Genomic DNA, 15,831 nt, shown 5'->3' with positions numbered 1-15,831 from the left:
ACCGGGAATACTGTGTCATCACCAATATTTTATTGAATTTAATTTCAAGAATTACAAGCTGACATTGATTGGTTGAGATTTTGTTTATGGAGAATGCACCAGAAAATATTAACATCCAAACTTTTGTTTAATTGAGAAAAGTGCAATGGTGGATAACGCTCGAGTTCAGGGCCTTGCATATCAATACTTGTAGCTTCTAGCAAGTGTAAGTGAACCACATTGAGAGTCTGATTAATATTGTAAATTGTTTACTTTTCTATAACTGGTCAATAGTGGCTTCACATCTAATGCTGGACTGTTCTGGTTGAAGCTAGTATTGTTGTACATGCAGACAAATCCAAATGACGTGAGAATGGACAGTGGTGTTTAAAGCACTCGTCAGTGTTAACCCTTTCAAACCCTTAGACCCTCTATAACCAGTATCTGTATGAACAGCTGAAGCCATGTGCTTTTTGATGCCACCCACCAGACATTGGGACACTTAGCTGACATACTTGGCACCGCACTGGCACTGAAATTTCATTCACTACATCATTAATTTGTGTGGAAGGTAGGACATTTAGCCTTGATAGTAGCATCAAGTTAATGAAGAAATAAACCTATCACCTTTACCCCCACCTCCATCCACCTATTGCACTCTCAACTACCTTCTCCCCCAGCCCAACACCCCCCTCCCCCACTCCCATTTATCTCTCCACCCCCGAGGCTCCCAGTCACATTCCTGATGAAGGGCTCTGGCCTGAAACGTCGATTTTCCTGCTCCTTGAATGCTGCCTGACCTGCTGCGCTTTTTCAGCAATACACTCTCAACTCTGATCTCCAGCATCTGCAACTTCACTGTCTCCTAATATCACTTGTGTGTTTACTGCAAAGTAGTAGTGTCAAATATATTGTTTTTCAGCTATGTTCACATTTTTGAAACACATTAGACTTCGAAGCTAATGTGAGATAGACTGGCACTTCTCAGGACCAATCAAGACTGCTGAAAATCTTGTCAGTAGTTTGCCAAGGCTGGAAATTCCCCTATTTTAATGAATGAATAGGTTACCACACCTTCTGAAACCTACTGAAAACTGCCCCAGAGCATCAACATAGCCCAAAGGAGGGTCAGCAGAGCCACTCAGTGGAATGGGTGCTGGGAAACTCGGCTCTCAACATCTCAGCTTTGCATTAGGTCAACTCCAAAAGGACAATGACATGTTGGTGGAATGGACGGATAGGTGGCAGATAAGGTTCAATGCAGAAAAGTATAAGTTGATGCATTTTGGTAGAAAACACATTGAAAGACAATTCTAAATGGGAGTTTCTATTTCTAAAGGGGGTGCAGGAGCAGAGAGATCTGGATATATACATGCAGAGATCATTGAAGGTGGCAGGATAGTTGCAGAGAGCAGTAAATAAAACATACAGCATGCTCAGCTTTATTAACAGAGGCAGAGGGTACAAGAGCAAGGAGCTGATATTGAATATGTATAAGATAATGATTAGACCCCAGTTGGAAAATTGAGTATACTGCACAGCGCCAGGTTATGTGCAAGGGATTGGAGAAGAATCAGAAATTGGCACTAGGTAATGATGCTCATTTGAAGAGCCGGTGTGTGCATGATGGGCCAAATGGCCTCTTCCAGTAAGACTTCTGTGATTCTGTGAACACACATGTGAATTATGGGAAGAGCACAGGTAGGGACATCTACCTAGAATAAACAATTCCAACTGGCAATGGTAACGTGATTGTCAGATTTATTTTAGTCTGGGACAGCAGAAGAGTAAAACGTAAAGTCCAGGAAGCAGAGAGTTGGGAGAGACGGAAATGAGCAGGGATCAAGCTCACAATGTAGGATCTACTTGGAAATGATCAAGATCCTGTGTGACAGGAAATTGCAACTATCCAAGCAAATGGTCGCATCTTCAAAGATCGTTCATTCACAGCATTGGCCTCCATGCCTTGCAAGTAACTACCAAACTGTAGTCTTGAACTTGCTTGCTTATTCCAAGGATTATTGCATCCCTTGGTGGCTGTATCTTTTCCAGAACTGGCAGCACATTCATTAATTGACAGTCTTGGCCTTGAAGGTGAAGGTGACATTGGGTTTCATCCCCAAGTGAAGCACATCATCATTTGCACACGTGGCCATCAAGATAGACAGTGACCAGTCAGTGTGATCACTCAAAGGACAGTTGACTTCTTTAATTCTTCAAAATCTAAATGCTCTGTAACTGGAAGTACTTCTTCCATACTAATCCTTGCTTTCCTGGAAGTCATTATAACTTCTCCTTCACCTCCCAGTTCAAGCAGCCTCAGATCCATACTGCTGCTTCCAAAGGGTAAGGATGGATTGTAGAGGATAAGTGAAATGCCTGAAAATAATTTCAACCAACACCTCTATGGAGTCCAAGACAAAGTAAAAATAATTAATTCTACCAACAGAATTCTGTAAATGCAATTCCAGTGCTTGAACCAGTCAATTGGTGCTGTCTGACATCCTCCTATATGTTTGATAGCCTCCTCAATCATCATGGTAGTCTAAAGGCTCTTTCACCCTGGATGGTGCAGAATTTTTTAGATATTCTTGGAGTATCTTCTTTCAGCCAGGTGGACAATATTCCAAAACAAAACTTCTGAGTTAAGATGGTAGAAAAGTTTGGAGAATTATGTGGAGGGTTACTCCTCATGCAATTCTTAGCTTCTGACTTTATCTTAAGACCAGAGTATTTGCATGACTGATCTAGATATGCTTCTGGTCAATGATAATATGTAGGAATGTTGATGGTGGAGAATTCCTGATGAAGGGCTCCTGCCCGAAACATTGATTCTCCTGCTTCTCGGATGCTGCCTAACCTGCTGTGCTTTTCCAGCACCACGCACTCTCAACTCTGATCTCTAGCATCTGCAGTCCTCACTTTCTTCTAGAGAATTGCATAATGGCAATTACACATGACTTTATACATTAGAGGTAGGATTTAGGCCACTCTGGCCTTCAAGCCTGGTCTGTCAATCAATAATATCATGACAGATCTGATTTTAACCTCAATTCCATATTCCTGCCTTACCCCCAGTAAACCTTCACCCCTTTATATATCAAGGTGCTATCTACCTCAAAATATTCAAAGATTCTATCTTTACCAAATTAAGGAGGAGAATTCCAAAAACCTGCAGGCCTTTGAAAGAAAAACAAAATCTCTTACCTCTGCCCTAATTGGGCAACCCCTCATTTTTAAACAGTGACCCCGAATTTTAGATTCTCCCACCAGAGTCAACATCCTTTCCACATCAATACTCTGTCAATACTCTTCAAGATCTTATATGTTTTAACCAAGTGACCTCTTATTTTTCCAATCTCTAATGGATGCAAAATCTGTATTTAGTGTACCTGACTGTAATAACTGCCACCAAAACTCAATCATTACCCAATCTGGGATTTATGTAGATTAGATTACTTACAGTGTGGAAACAGGCCCTTCGGCCCAACAAGTCCACACCGCCCCGCCGAAGCGCAACCCACCCATACCCCTACATGTACCCCTTACCTAACACTACGGGTAACTTAGCATAGCCGATTCACCTGACCTGCGCATCTTTGGACTGTGGGAGGAAACCGGAGCACCCAGAGGAAACCCACGCAGACACTGGGAGAACGTGCAAACTCCACACAGTCAGTCAGTCGCCTGAGGCGGGAATTGAACCCGGGTCTCTGGCGCTGTGAGGCAGCAGTGCTAACCACTGTGCCACCGTGCTGCCCAACAGAGGGTGAACAGAGGGTGGCAGGACCATTCTGGCTGACAGGAATGAGTGAACACATAGATCATAAAGTTAGAGAAGCTGGGATCTGGAAACTGTCATAGACCAAAGAGAGAGATAGGAGTGAGATAAATATCCTGAGACGAGCTGATGAGAAAAAGAAGATAAGGAGAGAAAACAGAACTGTCACTAACCTTTGAAAGGTAAGAACTGGATGGAGACATGTGTGAACCATATAATTGCCTCATTTGCAGCATGAAGATTAGAGTGGTGCTGGAAAAGCACAGCAGGTCAGGCAGTATCCAAGGGGCCGGAAAATCGAAGTTTCAGGCAAGAGCCCTTAATCAGGAATTCATCAGACCTGATGAAGGTCTCCTGCCTGAAACATCAATTTTCTTGCTCCTCAGATACTTCCTGATCTGCTGTGCTTTTCCAGCACCACTCTAGTCTTGATTCTGATCTCCAGCACCCACTTTCACCTCATTTGCAGCATGCCCAAGACATGGAATGGAAAACTGGTGAATTCAACGTTTCCACAGAAACTCAAGTTACAAAACCAGTGGTAGTATCATTAAAGATGGTCAGTGTCTCCTTAAGCATCACTATTGACTAGGATAGATGTCAGGAATTTGTGTCAAAAGAAATCCTGACGAATGACTACCTTCAGCAGCCAGAGAGTTAAATCAGCTTTCTTGGAGATTCCAGCTTTCTCAGACTTTGGGGAAAATAAAAGGCTTTCCACCTGAAAGCAAGACAAATTCCAATGTGCTGATCAAAGAGCACTTGAGAAAAGAGTATGGAGTGAAATTCTTATGGGTGCAGTCCATAATTAGAAAAAAAAGATATTATATTGAGTTATGGTTTGACAGGCATTGAGCCAGACACAAAGACAGAAGGGAATGGTCGGAGAAAGCCAACAAGAGGCAAAAAGGGTGGGAACTGAAAGAGATTGGAAGCCCCAAAGGGAGCAGTAAAATCCATGAGACTCAACAAGAGCCAATAGAATTAAACAGAGCTGACGATAGGCTGCAAGTATAGAAAGGGTCAGGACAGAACCTAAGGCAAGGGACTGAGAGAGATTTGGAAACCCTACCGGGAAAATAAAACGTGTGAGGTTTGATGTGACTGTGAATGGTCATTGGAACTAAATTGGGCTGAAGTCAGGTGAACATTATCAGGAAGGGTCAGGGCTGAACCCAATAAAGATGCACAAATAGCCATAATGGAAGACAAGAAAAGGCCAGGGTAGGTGACAAAAGATGAGCCAGAGATCTGGTTAAAAGATACCTTTGCAGTAAATTTAAAGGCAGACCCAAGAAGTCCTTAGAGAACAAATGAAAGTGAAGCCTCACTTGGTGAAAGAGCCACAGGAAGTATGGTAGAGGCTGAACATACACTTAAGAGTTTTCCTGGGGAAGTGGGACAGGTTGGGAGAAAAAAAAATCCCAACAAAGAGGGGAAAGGGAAGGGACCTGTCCCTCAATATACGCCATAAGTCAATATTACCTGGGAAGCTGGGCGAGATAAAACCAGTTACCCAGTGGGAGTTCAAAGATACAAAGTCAGGTTTTAAATCTCATCTCATCCAATTTGTTTGATGTCAGGATAAATGAGACTGGGATATAGGGTGGAAGTCTACACATGCTACAGGGGACAAGCATCAGAATTCTACCCAACAACTTCCTAGAGATCAAATTTGTAAAATCCCTGAATCTAATACATGGATTAAAAAACTAAGCATTGAAGGGGTAAAACTCACAGAAGTAATATAGCCCAGGGTTCCAGTCCAGTTGCTAACATCAAAGCAAGTTATATATGCCAATCCAGAAATGCAGGGCGAGGGGAAAAGGTCAGGATGTAGAACTAGCTGAGTTGCTATTGAAGAGAGCATTCCCAGATATAACAACCCAATTTACCTGCTTTGGTGCAGTAAGCATTCTATGTTTCTATGGATTCATCTACCTTGCTCCAAATGTTTTGTGTGTTGAAATAAAATCCATTTAATTCTAACATCTCATAATTCTCCCCAATTTGATCTTATTCATCAATGCATTATTACTACCAAACTCTTCCCTTTCTGTCACACTCCACTCTGTTCTAAATCATCTCACAGTACAATAGACTGCACTTTTCTCTTTAGATTTAGAACTGTTCCTTTGCCTGAGAACTTACCCACACATCAACATCACCCTTTTAATTTAAATTCCAATCAACAATCCAAGTTATCCAATTTCTCAGGCAACTTGTCTCAGCTTGGTTTAAATAAAACATATTCCATCAGAACAGCTTCATCTTTTCCCAGTACTGGCACCAGTGCCTCATGAATTGGAATCTTTCTGTTTCCCACCTGACTCTTTCAGAATCTTTTAACTCTATAGTTTCTTCGACCATTAAAATATGCATAGAGTTCAGGTAGCAAGCCAGAAATTATTACCTTTGAGGTTCTTCTGATCATTTTGGACACTTTGTTTTGCAGATTTTTACTTTTTGTTCCACCTGGAGTTGGGTCCCACATACAGAATGACAACTGGAACTACATCTCCCATTCCAAGTTCATTCTATTCTTCAGAAAATGTCTTTAAGCTTGGCACTGCGCAGGCAACCCAACCTTCAAATTCTCCATCTCACTGTTGCAGAGAACAGAACCTATACTCCTGACCAGGCATTTCCCTCCCTCTGCCAGTCACTCCCCCACTTAACTGCTCTTCATCCACTTAGGCAGGTAGGAGCTCATACCTGTTGGATAAAGGAAAGGATGAAGATCCAAGAAAGAAATATTTAGATGTGCACTTGCGTTGTCATGGCATAAAAAGGCTATGGCCCAAGTTCTAGAAAATAGGATTAGAATATCATAAAACCTCTACAGTATGGAAGCAAGCCACTTGGCCTATTGAATCCACACAGATCCTCTGAAGACCATCATGCCCACACCCATAACCAGCCCTATCCCTACAACCCCCATGGCTAATCCACCTATTCTACACATCCTTATGGGCAATTTAGCATGGCCAATCCACCAAATCTGTATATCTTGGAGGAAACCCACATGACATAGGGAGAATGCACAAGCTCCGCACAGTCACCCAAGGCTGGCATCAAACTCAGGTTCTTGGCCTTGTGAGGTAGCAGCGCTAACCACTGAACCACCACACAAGGACAGTTGCTACATGCACCATTAACAATCTAAATCTGGCAAAAACCTGAATGCATTGCAAGTAATAACATGGCTCTATTTGAAGGTGTTACTTTTACAATATCAGTCCTGTCAAATGCTGACTGGTCAATATACCTTAGCTCCTGCTTGACCTGGAAAACCAGGTGTACCGGGTGGTCCAGGAGAGCCCTAAGTTGAAACAAAAAAACAAAGTTTTATATGCATATATCTGAACAAAATAAAAACTTCAGCAAAAAAAGAATCCATCAAATGTTTATATTAAAAGTACATTATAGTAAACAATACTTTTACTCACTTGTGCACCATCTTTACCAGGACTGCCATCATGCCCACGGGTACCCTGAAGAAAAAGGAACTTCATGTTCAGAGTCAGCTTTCTTTGGAATGTATTAAAAATAAGATGGCATTTAAATAAAATTACAGGAAATAACCAGGTAGAAATTCAAAGAATGAGATGACAAATATTATCAAAATGAAAAATTGAGGTTGCTCAAAATGTTAAAGATCAATATTAAATGCCTGTTCCAGTTTTCAGGTCCATATCAGTCCAATTATTTATTGCTACTATAATTATTACTTAGCATTCCACCAGTAGGTGACAGGATTCCTTTAATTTTCTAATGCAAAATATTGTCAGGTGATGTTTATCCAATCTGTTGGAGTGTTTGAAGGAATTTATATGGGCCATGGATAAAGGGGAACCTGTAGTTGGACTGCATTTAGTGTGCGTGTATGTGCCTATATGTGTGAGTACATATATGTGTGCACGTGTGTGCATGTGTGAGAAAGAGAAGGGTGGGTTCATGGAGAAAAGATTGTTTCATGAATAGGAAGCAGATACTAGACATAGATTGGTCATATTCAGGTTGGTAGCATTTAACTGAGCATTGTAATTTGTAAACAATTGTTAATAGCACAATCAATGTTTTAACTAAAGGAACAGAATATCTGGTTGTCGAGTTTGCTGATAACACAAAAATAGGTGGAAAAGTAAATTACAAAGAGGTCATAATGAGGATACAAAAAGATAGAGATACGTTAAGTGAGTAGGTAAAGTTCTGAAAAATGGGACTCAATTTGAGAAAATATGAACTTGTTCATTTTGGCAAGAAGAATAAAAAAGGAGACAAGCAGGAGGCTGGAAGAAGACAGGAAGCCAGGCAGCATCAGGAGGCAGAGCAGTCAATGTTTCAGGTATAACCCTTATACCCGAAATGTCGACTTCTCCACTTCCTGATGCTGGAAAAGCACAACAGGTCAGGCAGCATCCGAGGAGCAGGAAAATCAACATTTCAGGCAAAAGCCCTTCCTATCCTTCCTGATGAAGGGCTTTTGCCTGAAACATCTATTTTCCTGCTCCTCGGATGCTGCCTGGCCTGCTGTGCTTTTCCAGCAACACTCTAATCTAGACTCTGGTTTCCAGCATCTGCAGTCCTCACTTTTGCCCACTTCCTGATGCTGCCTGGATTGGTGTCTTCTTCCAGCCTCCTGCTTGTCTGCTTTGGATTCTAGCATCTGCATTTTTTTTTAAACCTCAGAATAGAAAAAGGAATCATGTATCTAAATTGTGAGAACTTTCTGAGATGCAGGGGAGAATTAGTGTATTCTAGGGCATGAGTCAGAAATGGTAACTATGCAGGTGCAGGCAAGAAATTAGGAAAGGTAATAGAATGTTATCATATGGAGGGGAATTGTGTGCAAAGTATAGAGGTCATGCTTCAGTTAAACAGGGCACTGATGGTACGACATCTAGAATACTGTGTAGAGTATTGGACACCTTATTTAAGGAAGGACTTAATTGTATTAGAACATAGAACATAGAACATTACAGCACAGCACAGGCCCTTCGGCCCTCAATGTTGCGCTGACCTGTCATACCAATCTGAAGCCCATCTAACCTACACTATTCCTTGTAGGTCCATACGCTTGTCCAATGATCACTTAAAGCTTCCACATCCTTCTTATAATGCGATGACCAGAACTGTACACAATACTGTACTCCAAGTGCGGACGCACCAGAGTTTTGTACAGCTATAGCATAACCTCCTGGTTCCAGAACTCAATCCCTCTATTAATAAAAGCTAAAACACTGTACGCCTTCTTAACAACCCTGTCAATCTGGGTGGCAACTTTCAAGGATCTGTGTACATGGACACTCTCTGCTCATCTACACTACCAAGAATCTTACCATTAGCCCAGTACTTTGCATTCCGGTTCCTCCGACCAAAGTGAATCTCCTCACACTTGTCCACATTAAACTCCATTTGCCACCTCTCAGCCCAGTTCTACAGCTTATCTATATCTCTCTGTAACCTACAACATCCTTTCTCACTATCGACAACTCCACCGACCTTAGTGTCGTCTGCAAATTTACTAACCAACCCTCCTACAGCCTCATCCAGGTCGTTTATAAAAATGATCAATAGCAGTGGACCCAACACCAACCCTTGCGGTACACCACTAGTAACTGGACTCCAGGATGGACATTTCCCATCAACCAGCACCCTCTGTTTTCTTTCAGCAAGCCAATTACTGATCTAAACTGCTATATCTCCCACAATCCCATTCCTCCGCATTTTGTAAAATAGACTACTGTGGGGAACCTTATTGAATGCCTTGCTGAAATCCATATACACCACATCAACCAGTTTACTCTCCTCTACCTGTTTGGTCACCTTCTCAAAGAACTCAATAAGGTTTGTGAGGCATGACCTACCCTTCACAAAACCGTGCTGACTATCCCTAATCAAATTATTCTTTTCTAGGTGATTATAAATCCTATCTCTTATAACCTTTTCCAACACTATACCAACAACTGAAGTAAGGCTCACTGGTCTATAATTACCAGGGTTGTCTCTACTCCCCTTCTTGAACAGGGGAACCATATTTGCTATCCTCCAGTCTTCTGACACTATTCCTGTAGACAATGATGATTTAAAGATCAATACCAAAGGCTCAGCAATCTCCTCCCTGGCTTCCCAGAGGATCCTAGGATAAATCCCATTTGGCACAGGGGACTTATCTATTTTCACACTCTGCAGGATTTCTAATACCTCTTCCTTGTGAACCTCAATCCCACCTTGTCTAGTAACCTGTATCTCAGTATTCTCCTCGACAACATTGTCATTTTCCGGAGTGAATACTGTTGAAAAATATTTATTTAGTGCTTCCCCTATCTCCTCTGACTCCACATACAACTTCCCACTACTATCCTTGATTGGCGCTAATCTTACTCTCATCATTCTTTTATTCCTTAAATACCTATAGAAAGCCTTAGGGTTTACCTTGATCCTATCCGCCAACAACTTCTCATGTCTCCTCCTGGCTCTTTTGAGCTCTATCTTTAGGTCTTCCCTGGCTACCTTGTAACCCTCAAGTGCCCTAACTGAGCCTTCACATCTCATCCTAACATAAGCCTTCTTCGTCCTCTTGACCAGAGATTCCACTTCCTTTGTAATCCACGGCTCCCGCACTCTACAGCTTCCTCCTGCCTGACAGGTACATACTTATCTAGGACACACAGGAGCTTTTCCATGACTAAGCTTCACATTTCTAATGTACCCATCCCCTGCAGTTTCCTTCCCCATCTTATGCTTCCTAAATCTTGCCTAATCACATCGTAATTGCCTTTCCCCCAGCTGTAACACCTATCCCTTTCTATCACTGAAGTAAACATAACAGAATTGTGATCGCTATCACCAAAGTTCTCACCTACATCCACGTCTAACACTTGACCGGGCTCATTACCCAGTACCAAATCTAATGTGGCTTCGCCCCTTGTTGACCTGTCTACATACTGTGTCAGGAAGCCCTCCTGCACACACTGGACAACAAAATGACACATCTATAGTACTTGTTTGGAAAGTTGAAGTCCCCCATGACAACTACCCTGTCTCTCTCACTCCTATCAAGAATCATCTTTGCTATCCTTTCCTCTACATCTCTGGAACTATTTGGAGGCCTATAGAAAACCTGAAGAAGGGCTTATGCCCGAAACGTCGATTCTCCTGTTCCCTGGATGCTGCCTGACCTGCTGCGCTTTTCCAGCAACACATTTTCAGCTCTGATCTCCAGCATCTGCGAACCTCACTTTCTCCTATAGAAAACTCTCAACAGGGTGACCTTTCCTTTCCTGTTTCTAACCTCAGCCCATATTACCTCAGTTGATGAGTCCCCAAACATCCTTTCTGCAACTGTAATACTGTCCTTGACCAACAATGCCACACCTCCCCCTCTTTTACCATCTTCTCTGTTCTGACTGAAACATCTAAATCCTGGAACCTGCAACAACCATTCCTGTCCCTGCTCTATCCATGTCTCTGAAATGGCCACAACATTGAAGTCCCAGGTACCAACCCATGCTGCAAGTTCACCCACCTTATTCCGGATGCTCCTGGCATTGAAGTAGACACACTTCAAACCGACTTCTTGCTTGCCGGTGCCATCTTGCGTCTCTGAAATTTGATTTTGTACCTCCCTACTCTTAACTTTTTCTATACTCGAACTACAATTTTGGTTCCCATCCCCTGCTGGATTAGTTTAAACTCACCCCAATAGCCTTAGCAAATCTCCCCCCCAGGATATTAGATTAGATTAGATTACTTACAGTGTGGAAACAGGCCCTTCGGCCCAACAAGTCCACACCGACCCGCCGAAGCGCAACCCACCCATACCCCTACATTTACCCCTTTAACCTAACACTACGGGCAATTTAGCATGGCCAATTCACCTGACCCGCACATTTTTGGATTGTGGGAGGAAACCGGAGCACCCGGAGGAAACCCACGCAGACACGGGGAGAACGTGCAAACTCCACACAGTCAGTCGCCTGAGTCGGGAAATGAACCCGGGTCTCTGGCGCTGTGAGGCAGCAGTGCTAACCACTGTGCCACCGTGCCGCCCACTAATTGGCACATATTGGTACCCCTCTGGTTCAGATGAAGACCATTTTGCTTGTAGAGGTCCCACCTACCCCAGAAAGAGCCCTAATTATCCAAGAATCCAAAACCCTCTCTCCTGCACCATCCCTCTAGCCATGTGTTCAACTCCTCTCTCCTTATTCTTCACCCCACTCGCACGTGGCACAGGCAACAAACCAGAGACAACTCTGTTCGTCCTAGTTCTAAGCTTCCATCCTAGCTCCCTGAATTTCTTAAATCCCCATCTTTCTTCCTACCTATGTCATTGGTGTCTATGTGGACCATGACTTGGGGCTGCTCCCCCTTAAGGATCCCAAAAACACGATCAGAGACATCACGAACCCTGGCACCTGGGAGGCAACACACCAACCATGAGTCTCTCTTGTCCCCACAAAACCTCCTATCTGTCCCCCTAACTATCGAGTCCCCAATGACTACTGCTCTGCTCCTCTCCCCCCTTCCCTTCTGAGCCCTGTGCCCCACTGCTTTCCCCTGGTAAGTCATCCCCCCCCCAACAGTATCCAAAACGGTATACGTATTGTTGCGGGGAATGGCCACAGGGGATCCCTGCACTGCCTGCCGGTTCCCTTTCCGTCCCCTGACTGTAACCCATCTGTCTTTTTCTTGTACCTGAGGAGTGACTACCTCCCTGTAACTCCACTCAATAACCCCCTCTGCCTCCCGAATGATCCGAAGTTCATCCACCTCTAGCTTCAGTTCCCTAACATGGTTTTCAAGGAGCTGGAGTTGGGTGCACTTCCCGCAGATGTAGTCAGCAGGGACACTAGTGGTGACCCTTACTTCCCACATTCTGCAGGAGGAACATTTAACTGCCCTAACCTCCATTCCCACTATTCTAAATTCCCAAAGTGTCTATCGAAAAATAAGGAATAAAAAATAAACTCGTTACCTTACCAATCTGGTGCACAGAACCTTTTTTTTTGGTTAGAGGAGGAGGATGGGTGGGAGACACTACCCGAGTAGTGTTTTGGGTATCACAACCGCACAAATATTGAAAGTAGTTCAGAGAATGTTTGCTGGACATGTATCTCAGTGGGAATTAGTAGGTTGTCCTACAAAGAAAAATCAGAGGAGCTCGGCTTGTAGCTACTTATGTGTTTTACCTTTGTTAAAACATATAAAATCCTGAAGAATCTTGACAGGTTGAATGTAGAGATAATATTTCCTCTTGTTAAGGTAAGGTGGTGGAAGGTTATCAGGACAGACAGGAATGTGGATACAAGGTTAAAATAAAATCAGCCATTATCCTTTTGAATGACAGCAGGTCAGACTGAAAGAGCTAAATGGTGTATTCCTGCTCCTGGTTTATTTGGAACAAAATAATGATGTCTGAGGGGAAACGCTTTTTGCTCAATTGTAATGGATGACTGTACTTACTGCTGCTCCAGGAGAGCCATTGCGCCCTCTCTCACCAGGCAGACCACGAGAACCCTGAGATATGTGATGAACAAAAACAGTAACTTTACTGCAAAAAATGACAAGCCATTTCAGCTGGTTGCTGCTGAAACATACATTTGCAACTATGAAAATCAACCACATCTGTACATGCAGAGTTAGCTGGTCACCTGTGGATGAAACAAAAGGAACAACTTGAAATTTGTTAAGTGAAAAGAAGTGTCGGTTTTATATTTTTACATGCCTCTGAGGTAACTGTAAGGACTGACTCTCTAGTTGGACACCTTGCTGAGGAACTGCTCTCAGATCCGCTGTTTGGGAGAGTTTATGCATGTAGCCCTGGTATTTTTGTATTTTTAAATTAGTGGCTAGAATATTGAAGCACCCACTCTTGAATCTGGCCTCCTATCAAGAGCCCCTTCTCCTAGGACCACCCAATAAGGAAATTATCTTTATTAACAGCGGGATTATAATGCCTTTAACATGGTGGTTATTGCAATACTTTGGAAGAATCAGTCTAGATGAACACTGACAATATTAGCTATTTATGAAAATAAGACTAATTGTGCAGCATTAACAGTTATCATCATCTACCTAATTAGGCAAATAAACCTTTGGTCTGAATGCTTACTCAAATTACTATATCGTTTTAATGTACAGATACCAATTTATTCAGACATGTTACGATACACATCTGGAGCAGATGGGATGAGGCTTTGTGGTTCAGGATTGGTGACATTAACAATGCACCACAAGACTCTGGGAGCTGCAGTCAAACAGACATGACATCATCCACATAATACAGCTCCAATAAATCCCTTCATTAATTAAGCATTTGTCCCATTACCCATGATCAGCTCCTGAAATACATTTTCACTCTCTACACTTGTAAAGTGAAAGGTGCATGAAGGCTTGTTCTTTAACATTGTCTCTATGTTTGGACTAGGTAAACATGCAATGTGTAAGTCAGGCTAGTTCGATACTTTTAATATGTATTTGATCAAGACTGATCCTCTACCTGTAAATGGTTGTGCAATGCATAATATTTGGTAGTGCAGTACTCCAATTTTAATGATAAACATAATGTAGGTATATTCTGTATTCTCTAGTTATAACAAAGGAAGAAATGGATTTAAAGGTGCACAACACAAATATGTACTTCACCTTGGACATACCTGTTGATCTGTCTACGTACAGACCAAGATCAACATGTTCTAGGGGAAACCTGCCATTGGAGAGAAACTTCAGATGGCCACAGTTAAGAAAGATCAAACTGTGCCAATACTCAGACCCTGTCTGCCCATCAGAACGTAATCATTTTGTAAATCTGATTACCATTGGACCAGGTAAGCCATTGCCTCCAGGAGAACCAGCTTCACCCTGTTTAGAATCAGATATAAAGCGTTAGAAATAACAGTCGAGACATCCAGTTCAGATGGTTTTGGATACAACTGTTTGAAAACAAAAACATAAGACTCTAATTACCATTAATATTAAAATATTGAACTAAAATATTTATTAATACTTACATTAATACATATATTAAAATATATACAGATAATTGAATATTCAGTTGCGTTGCTAGAATCTCCAGGGCTATAGGCCCAAGATTTAGAAAATGGGATTAGTGCAGCCACTATTTGTTAACTGGCAAGGTCAGTATGGGATGAATGGTCTCCTTGTGTGCTGTAAACATCTATGAGTCGATCTACAATACCTTCGTTCCTGGAAGACCAGGTTTACCATTAGCACCATCAAGTCCATTGAAACCCTGTCAAAGATACAGACAAGACAAAATAACGTGTTACATTGTTCCTACTAGTGCTTTAGAATATTGTGAATAATTAATTAATATTAATAGTATCCGACAAAAAGAAGGGAATTAAAAGACAAAGTAACACCAGGGGTTTCTAAACAACGGATCACCAACTCAGCTAGAAATGACATGTGTTATATCTGTGGTCATAAACTGTCCTCACTCCTTTCCCTTTTCCGGTGACTGTTGCAAGGTAATGATTGAGGTCCTACTGACATAGCTCTGGAGACACACAATCAACTCTGGCAGCATAATGAAAACCGTGGATGCAATGTTTAGTTTTCTTGTGTTAATTCTCATGTGGGATGTGGGATGCGGGTGTCGCTTGCTGAGCTGGCATCTATTGCCCATCTCAAGTTGCCCTTGAGATGGTGGCGGTGAACTGGCTTCATGAAAATGTGCAGTCCCCATGCTATAGGTAGAGTCACCATGCCCTTAGGGAGGGGATTCCAGGATTTTGTCCCAATGACAAAGAAAGAATGGGTGGGGAGTAGCATGGAGGGGAACTTGCAGATGGTGGCATTCCCAAATATTTGTGGTTTTGTCCTTCTAGATGGAAATGACTGTGGAGTTAAAAGGTGCTTTTGAAGAAACTGTGGTGAATTCCTGCAGTGCATCTTGTAGATGGCACAGACTTGCTAAGCATTGGTTGCCAAAGGAGTAAATTTTGTGGATGTTGTGCCACTCAAGCCAATTGCTTTGCCCTGGATGGTGCTTTGCAAGTGTAGTTGGAGCTGCACTCATCCACAAAGATGGGGAATATTCC

General features: G+C 42.4%; 1 protein-coding gene across 1 annotated transcript in view; it reads right to left on the bottom strand.

Annotated features, from left to right (window-relative positions):
- Nucleotides 1–15,831, bottom strand: part of LOC122556849 (uncharacterized) — a 184,233-nt gene that overhangs the window by 86,834 nt on the left and 81,568 nt on the right. The window contains exons 11-15 of the mRNA XM_043704102.2: nt 14,967–15,020; nt 14,585–14,629; nt 13,232–13,285; nt 7,210–7,254; nt 7,029–7,082 (exon numbers count right to left, since the gene is read on the bottom strand). Coding sequence (XP_043560037.2) covers nt 7,029–7,082; nt 7,210–7,254; nt 13,232–13,285; nt 14,585–14,629; nt 14,967–15,020 — 252 coding nt within the window. The remainder of the gene's footprint in view (nt 1–7,028; nt 7,083–7,209; nt 7,255–13,231; nt 13,286–14,584; nt 14,630–14,966; nt 15,021–15,831) is intronic.

This window comes from Chiloscyllium plagiosum, unplaced genomic scaffold (assembly GCF_037043375.1).
Source record: "Chiloscyllium plagiosum isolate Xiang-an unplaced genomic scaffold, Cpla_swu_hap1 HiC_scaffold_7, whole genome shotgun sequence".
Classification (NCBI taxonomy): domain Eukaryota; kingdom Metazoa; phylum Chordata; class Chondrichthyes; order Orectolobiformes; family Hemiscylliidae; genus Chiloscyllium; species Chiloscyllium plagiosum.
The sequence above is the reverse complement of the archived record's forward strand: the minus strand, read 5'-3'. Positions and strand labels throughout refer to the sequence as shown.